The 9,349-nt window shown below is 36.1% G+C and overlaps 1 protein-coding gene across 1 annotated transcript in view; it reads right to left on the bottom strand.

The window, feature by feature from the left end:
- The window catches only part of LOC135211545 (solute carrier family 22 member 20-like), a 35,178-nt gene extending 26,996 nt beyond the window's left edge, over window positions 1-8,182 (bottom strand). The window contains exons 1-3 of the mRNA XM_064244848.1: window positions 7,908-8,182; window positions 2,849-2,946; window positions 1,874-1,970 (exon numbers count right to left, since the gene is read on the bottom strand). Of these exons, the coding sequence (XP_064100918.1) occupies window positions 1,874-1,970; window positions 2,849-2,946; window positions 7,908-7,957 (245 nt within the window). The 5' untranslated portion in view covers window positions 7,958-8,182. The remainder of the gene's footprint in view (window positions 1-1,873; window positions 1,971-2,848; window positions 2,947-7,907) is intronic.
- Between the last annotated feature and the right edge of the window lie 1,167 nt (window positions 8,183-9,349).

Raw genomic sequence — 9,349 nt, 5'->3', positions numbered from 1 at the left:
AATATCTTTACACTGCTGTTGTAAAAGCGATTGGAACTGTAAAATGTTTTCATTTTTGTTGTGAACATCGAGTGCGTAGCAGTGTAGCCAGTCCCTTGTTTTATTTTTCTTTCGCTCTGAGTATGGGAGCGCTGCCCTGTCTTTCGTCTGCATTTTGGTAACACTAAAAGACACATGTAAGAATCACGAATGCTCTCGTGTGAGAAGGACGCAACAGGTCCAGCCTTCATTCTGGCTATTTTCCCAAATTATTAATACAAATGATTATCTATCCCTTGCAAGGGATCTAGTCCAGGGATCTAGTCCACGGATCTAGTCCAGGAGTTCTGAAGACTAGGTAAATTAATCAAGTCCAGGAGACTAAGCCTGGGAGAAATTTGGCAGGATGTAATGAGTAATAAAGAACAAGCCGAGTACCAGGAATTTTCTTCAATACCCCTAAAATGGAAATCAGCACTTCAATTGCCTCCCAGTGGGAAGACATCACCTGGCTTCATCAGTAGTAAGACCCATACACACAAGGAATATCATGTAATAGCAGGTAGGACAGGCCTACCCAAATTCCCAGGCAACGTAAACATCAGTCTTCATACCCACCGTGTCAACTAGGACACACTACCATTCTCCGACCCGTGTCTCCAGGCAAGAAGACTGACAAAAGTGTATATGTATACAAATATTATTATTCTAATTCTCGTATCTTAATGTCATGGCGAGGGAAAAATCCATCCGTGACACGAATAGGCTACTTACGTCACCAACTTATGGTAAGGGTTCTCGTTTCTTGCATTTTTTCAGCAGTCTTTACATAATAGTAGATGAAACTTATAAATGAATGCCAGTTGATCGAGATCAAACAAATAAAGTTTTTTGAAGGTACTATAAGTGTATATATATATATACACACACACACACACACATATATATATATATATATATATATATATATATATATATATATATATATATATATATATAAGTCATATCACATTTCCGTGATTCATATACATATATCGAGCTACAATGTCCTTTAATATCTAATTCGCTCTACCTCGGAATTAATATATTTTCATATATGCTTAACCGAAGGGGAATTTTTCTCGATAATAGACTTGCCTGGACCAGGGCGCGAACCTATGATCCTTACAAATCCAGGAACGTCAGTGAAGCTTTATCCTACTACACCACCTCTCGCGGTGGTGTAGTAGGATAAAGCTTCACTGACGTTCCTGGATTTGTAAGGATCATAGGTTCGCGCCCTGGCCCAGGCAAGTCTATTATCGAGAAAAAATTGCCCTTCGGTTAAGCATATATGAAAATATATTAATTCCGAGGTAGAGCGAATTAGATATTAAAGGACATTGTAGCTCGATTTATATATATATATATATATATATATATATATATATATATATATATAGATATAGATATATATATATATATATATATATATATATATATATATATCTATATCTATATCTATATATATATATATATATATATATATATATATATATATATATATATATATATATATATAGCGTGTGTGTGTGTGTGTGTGTGTTTGAGCGTGTGTATAACAGCATGAAATGTTAACAGAATAAAGTAAGATTACTAGGAACAAAGAGAAAAATGGAATTTCATACTAACGGTAAATTCGTTATGCCAGTTATATCTATTTTGGCTTTTCTGAGGAGCAGAGAGCCTTCCGCTTGGTTGATTTGTACACCGCTTTTTCTCTTGTATCACATTGACCAGTATTTTGAAAGAGCGGCTAACCAACATCTATAACTGACGGACAAGCTCAGAACCGATATATTTTCATAAGATTTCTTATCTGCAGTCTGCCGAAAACTATCTTAATGATTCTTACCTTAGGTGAGAAGCATTACTCGCAGAAAAGCACTTGAATGCTACAGGGGCACTTAATAGCGTCGAACCCATTGAATGCACAGGTAAAACCAGCAACGCTGAAAAAAAAAAAAAGTCAGTCAAATGATCAGGGCTTAGAGAAAGGAATCCGATGCTTTATAAACTAAGCATAACATCTAATGATTCCTTTAGAGCCTTCAGATAAAATTTTTATGGAAACTTAGAATTAAGAGTAAAGAGCCTTGAAACTGTTATCTAAATCATAAATTGGTTGGCACGTGTGGTTACATCAAAAGCGAATGCTGAATTTCTTGAATTCATTGAAGAATGAATAGCCTTAATGATGGGAGACTGAGTTTCATAGCAAGCGAAGAGCCTTGCTATTTGTATCTTGCGCAATATGACAAAAAAAGGAAAATAAAAATGGTATTTAAACATAGTCTATGGAACTGAAGACAACTGAAGCTCAGTATTCGGATCACATATGAAAATAGATAGAACCTTGGTAATGAATGAATAGACAGTGTCAATTAAGGAACCTTCTTAACAGATATTCAATATTGAAACACCACCCCAAAGAACGAAATCTTGATGACACTCAAAAGTCATGACACTGAATCTTGATAAATTCATGAAGCAAATAATGTATCATGGTACTTAATAATAGCACTCGTATTTTTGAAATAACATCTATCGATTTAGAACAGGTATTTTAGTAAATGATACAAAGATATCTTCATGAACGCAGAGACTATCTATACTATTTGCCAGCATGTACTGATTAAACATTTGCGGAAACAGCTTGAAAATATAACTTGATCATTTCTCTTTACAGCATGTTTACAATACTATAAAATTTCGATGTGGTATAATAAAAATGAAATCGCAACTACTATTTTCTTTTCTGAGAATCAAATCAGCGACAATAGCATTAATATTATCGTAGTTATACATAGTAACACTCAAATATACTTACTGACAATTGCCAATGCCATGACAGGAATTTGCCAGAAACCATATCCTATGGCATCCAGGACATCATCTAGTTCCTTGTCTGTCGCCATGGTCATGCAACTGAGGAACAAATGTTTTGTTACAAATAACATATAAAGATATATATATATATATATATATATATATATATATATATATATATATATATATATGTGTGTGTGTGTGTGTGTGTGTGTGTGTGTGTGTGTGCATGTATGTGTATGAGAGAGAGAGAGAGAGAGAGAAGAGAGAGGAAAAATCTTAATGCCAACTTATCTGTTACCTATAAGTTTGTATGTACTGATCGTGACCCAACAGGCTAATCAACACAAAAAACTGATGAAATGATAAGGGCTGTAACGTTACTCAGGGTGATCTCCATGCTGCCAAAACCACAGGAGACCTTAATTCAGGTTACTTTTATGGATAACTTAAAATACATAGATCAAATATTTCCTCAGTCTTATATTATAGGTCACAACTCCACTTACCAACTTGTAAAACTCAGCAGAATCAATTATAAAGAATATGTATTTGAGCTCAAGTCTACTTCTCGTTTCAGAGTCCTCTTACACCACATAGCCGGTACAAGCATTCTTGCATCGTTCGATATGAAGGCATGTTTAAAACATTACAACCATGATATCATTCTTCTTTGCAATACTTACGATCATGAACCTTATCATCTAACCTGCTATTGAAGATCGCAAAGATACTGTTATTATGCATAAAAGACGGCCCGTTCCGAAACCTTTAACGCAGAACTTGATCTAGTGACGGAAGGTGTGGCACTTTCTCACCACAGATATGTCATAAACACGTTGGTAACTCATCGAACACACTTCACAAACAGACTGAATCCAAGACAGCGGCTTATTTATAGTCCAAATGAACGATTCGTACGATTATCCACCATTTACCAAAGGTTCACTTCCTACTTGTAGTTATTGAGGTTTTTTTTCTGTTTGTGATATGTATGCAATAAATTGCCGACGTGTTTTTATGACATGTTTTACTGTATTGAGAATGAGAACGGTTAAGACCTACACACTTGTCGCATATCCACGTCTGCTGTCATCGCTGAGCATAAGTGTGGACGGGGAAGCGTTGCACCGTTGTGTCAAAATTTGATACAAAGATATGCAACATGTTTAATCCGCCATTTGTCTGTTTATTGCGGTCACATCAAACGAATGATGCACAATTCACAAAGCGTCGTGTGGACGGAGAGCGCGGCATTGTTCCATTGCACGTTGTCAAAAAAAAAAAACTGAATCATTCTGTTGCACTATGCAACGATGATAAGACACGCCGATGTACAATATGTGGATACATAAACATGCTGCACCGTATCGTATCGCTTGGTGATAGACAACGATCATACGATACGTAGATATACAAAAAGTGTCTATGGACCTTCAGAGACGAATCTTTTCCTAAATCAGAAAACAAACAAACACTATGTGTACGGTATGTTGACAATACACTTGTTGACGTAAGTTAACCCACATCAACTGGAGAAATTGCAAGATTTTTTGTTAAAGTTGACCGTAATGAAAATCTGGTTATTTTTGGGAACAATATCCTTTCTTCTCCTGATGGCACGGTTGATTTTTCTTACTCCACCTCCCTTACAATAGTTTACCACAAACCACCAGATAGTAGCGCTTACGCTAATGTTATTTGATGATTTGGAGAGAAGTATTAAGATAGTATAATATATAAGAAAACTATCAGTGAAAAGTAAAATAGCCAACTCTTGCATAAGGTTGCTCTGGACAATCATGCGTGCAAAGGAAGGTTAATAAGCGGCATATCACACAAATAAGACGTATATATACTTTCAGCAGAATTTAAACTGTTATTTCACTTCTCAGAGTTTGATTTTTGCTTTGTGCATTTTATATTTCGTTATATTCTTTACTAGATACTAAGAGCAAATCCTTCAAACTCCCCGAAAGACAACGAAAATGTAAATAGGTATGAAGATTTTGCTTTTTTTAAGGCTTGCCAATAACGGGTTTAGCCTGCAATTTGATCATGAAATTAGATGGTATTAACGTTAAATGACAAATGCCATCTCATGCGATCATACCACTACGTGCAGTACGTAAGTATGTAGACTAAATAGAATACTTGAATGGCGCAAAAGTCTTCTGGAATGATGCATTGTAACAACAAGAAGTGTATTTTGGGCCAATCAAAGACGAGAATTCTTCAGTAAGATAACATTGCAAATGTCTTTACAATTACAAAATGGCGAAACATGTTTCTTGCCGAATTTCCCAATCAATGAATGAAAGCGCCCTCCTCTGCAATTTATGGGATGTCAGACACTGAAAACTGAATATTTCATACGACAATTGTTATCCCTGGAATTAAAGCACACACACACACACATACAAATATATTAGAGAGAGAGAGAGAGAGAGAGAGAGAGAGAGAGAGAGAGAGAGAGAGAGAGCATACCACCAATCACCAATTTTTTTTTTACAAACTTGACTTATATTATGCGGCTTCCCCCTCCACACTGTTTTGAAGCGGAGTCTTCATTTACCTTAGTTATAACATGTAGGTATACACAACCCCCTTCGATAAGAAGCTTAATCAATTGGCTGTCTGTGGTAAGGAGGCATGTTTCATATTAGCAGGATTTTTTTTTTACGCGGATGGAATATCAATAAGGCAACTAGCGAGGCTCCCTGGGATGCTTAATCATTTATAAAGTAATGCCCTTAACAGATGAGTTAAGTATAGTTAAACGCACTTGGGGGATAAATGTAAAAAAAATTTACTCAGCAATATGTCCATTCTTTTTTTTTATATAATCAATAATTTCATTTATGTAAATAGATTGTAATGAACATACAATATTAAAAATTGTAAGAAACTGTAAATGTATACTTTGTAAATAAAAGTGAAAAAAAAAAAAAAAAATGGCAACGCCAGGTGTCCTTCATAGATAGTAACCCTCAACAAAGTTCGGGGGTTGTTATCTAGGACCAATATCTCTTGGGTGTCATTATCTTTATGATATCTACAGTCTTTTGTTTGTATTTTCACGGTCATCAACAAGGGGCTTGTATTAAACGCGCCGCAAAGGTGGATCCAATACCGGCTTAAAACCGTTGGTTGTCACTATCTAGGAGAGATCCTCCAACACTTTTGGGAATTAGACGATTTCAAAGAAGCTGACGTCAGCGAGAAGCATCTCCTGTTGCAAGCGCAGCTTCATGTACAGATGAAACAAACAAGGGCCTGATATCATGGCCATTTATTGCATTTGATCTTGCGGAAAGATCACATGTAACTTCATTTTTTCATTGTAGACACTTAAATCCTCTAGGACTTGTTCCCAAATCAAAACGCATGTTAAATAAAAATTACACGGCTCGGCACAAAATAAACAGTGCATGAATTATAACTTAAAAGAAAGATTAGCTCAAATAAACATTGCATTAACTCACTTGTATTGAAGTTTTGAAAAAAAAATTACATGAACTCGCACTTAAATGAAACATTTGAGCAAAAACGTTACACGAAGAGACACCTACATGGCAGTACAAAATGAAAAGTACACGGAATAACACTTTAAACCCACTGCAAAATGAACCTTTCATTAGCTCACGCTTAAATCTTAGCACAAATGTACATTGTATGAGCTCACGCTCACTGAAAAAGCTCACTTGAATGTCAAAAAAAGAAAAAAAATATATCATTTCAGTAGCTCACACCTTAATCTCAGCACAAAATGAACAATACATGAACTCACACTTAAAACGCAATACAAAATGAACATTGTATGACTCACACTTTCACACTTCAAGCTCAGCACGGGATAACGCACACTTGAATCAGCGCAAAATAAATATTGCATGAACTCACGCAGATCTCTCTGCATGAAATTAACATTGCATCAGTTCACACTTACATCACAGCACGAAATAAGCATAACATGAACTCCCACTTACATCCCAGAATAAATATTGCTTGAGGTCACACTTAAATCACATGAAAAAATAAACTGCGTGAGCTCACGCTGAAATCTCAACTCAAATTGAACACTGCAGGAACCTACACTTGAATCCCAGCGCAAAATAAACGTTGCATATACTCAAACTGATTTAAAGCTAAGCGCAAAATAAGCCTGCACCAACTCACGCAAAAATTGAACCACATTCTCGTTTTAATTCGCAAGAGAACTTCACTCACAATCTTGGCGACAGAAGCGAAGAGCCAGGCCTGACTAGGCGGCGTCGAGACTCCAAGGGCGAGTGTGGCAACCAAGAATGTCAGGCCCACCGCAGAACTACAGCTAACGGAGATCTTATGCAAGATCTTGCCCTTGAACTGTAAACACCGCCTGTCTAATTTCTCTTCTGAAAGGAACAATTCGCTTCTTTTTTCACGTGTCTTATTTTCTATTTCTTTGAAGATCAAGTAGTGAGCAAGACTACCAAGGCAGGGAGACTTCTGCAATGTCCAGAGTAGGAATCATTGTTACTATTAGATACCGAGGGTTTGGGGAAAACATGATAAAGCCAAATAAAAAAAAGAAAAAGGTTACAATACTGTGAAACAATATAACTATGCGAAAAGTTACGAATTATTTTGAAAATACCGTTAATTATTGATATTTCGCTTTCATCGCTTTCATATGTAATTACCTTTATATAACATCGACATTTTTCAAGAGGAAAAATACTCTTACAACTCACCCTCAACCCACCCCTACCCCCAACCAGCTCAATATTCAACAAGAATCACTTGTTGCCCTTTACGAGACGCAACTGCTCAAAATTCCCGCATGAATACTTTCATAATGCCATGTGTAATACATTAAACAAAACAGACGGACAAACAAGCAAACAACGGTGCCAAAGAAAACGCATACTCACCAGCTCCACCGGTATTAACTGGTGCTGTTAATAAATAGAAGCACTTCTTGTCCGATTCTCAGTGCTATGCATAAAAAATGAAAAAAAAAAAAAACCAGAGTTCAGTAATCAGAGAGATGTGAAAAGTTAAAGATCCACACCTACCAGTGATGTGTCGTGCCGTACGTACCGGTGTAATCCTGATGCACACCCATTCTTACTGGTTGAAATCAGCCGCTTTCTCAAAGAATACGAGTTGGTTACACGAAGCTTGTAAGTTGGAAATAATAACAATACTAAGAAAAAAAAAAAACATTAATTTATGACAGGTCCAACGGGCTTTAATTTATGACTGGTCCAACTGACTCATACTTTCAATACTTGAAGAGAATAACATTAAAGGTATTAAACAAGTGCATCCAATCAACAAGGAAGTCGATATTCTGAAGAAAATAGAGACTAGACCTATATTGGAATTATGTAACTCATATTGCACCAGACAACTAGTGAAAGGTGCCGGGAAAAAGCGCCAAATCAGCATAATGTGGCCCGAGATGGGAGAAGCTCAGAAGCGGGCAAGTGGCTCGAGACTCGAGAGGTTAGTAAGAGCCTGAATAGAGACTAATGAAGGGTGACCGCGGTGCTGCCAGCTCTTCTTGTGTTTGTAGTTAATAATTAATTACGATTTTATTGTATAGCGTGACCAAAATTAATGTCAAGTGCTCACAGGAGTATCACCTGCCACCGCTCTACGGAGTCATATACAAAATAAAAATATAATTACAAAAATGACCCGTCATTCGTTTTCACTCTGTGTATTATCGTACGCCGTATGTTGAGTTGACAGCTTTTGTTCTTTGTATTTTGGATATGATAGAATCGCGAAATGGCAGAAAATCACAGGAGATGATGTTCAGCTTCATGATACGGATACTTTGTTGACACTGGAGGCTAGGTAATGCAGCACTAGTCAGCCACATCTGATTACGAACACTACCTGACCCGATAAGGTCTTGCAAGATAAGATCTTTCATACCATGCGCCTAAAGTTGAAATTACATACTCATTTAAATAATGACTATATACATATGAAGTAATATTCATATTTTTTTACGTTGAATTCTTGGCACTTACACTGAAATCTTATATGTTCACAAAGATTAAGCTAAAGAAAATGTCGTTTAGTATATTTACTCAATCTCAGAATACCACTGAAAGGAAATTTAAAAGTGATAAGCGACCTATCACCTGGTGGACTCACACCCTTCGGTGGTTCGAGTGCACCTTGTGACAGTTGCTTATCTCTTATTAGCACCCCTTCGGTGTTTATCCCGAGATTGAGTGAATTTATTATTAGATTACATTCGTGGCTAAATGTCGAGGAATATATATATATATATATATATATATATATATATATATATATATATATATATATATATATATATATATAATATATATAATACTATCTGCAGTATGATCCTTAAACATCAGTTCAGGAAAGCTGAAGAGAAATGGATGTTTAAAAGAAGATTTATTGTTGTGGAAAACGTTTCGCACATGACTATGTGCATCATCAGTCTGCAAAATGAGAGAGTAATAACATT

This window comes from Macrobrachium nipponense, chromosome 4 (genome assembly GCF_015104395.2).
Source record: "Macrobrachium nipponense isolate FS-2020 chromosome 4, ASM1510439v2, whole genome shotgun sequence".
NCBI classification, from domain to species: domain Eukaryota; kingdom Metazoa; phylum Arthropoda; class Malacostraca; order Decapoda; family Palaemonidae; genus Macrobrachium; species Macrobrachium nipponense.
The sequence above is the reverse complement of the archived record's forward strand: the minus strand, read 5'-3'. Positions and strand labels throughout refer to the sequence as shown.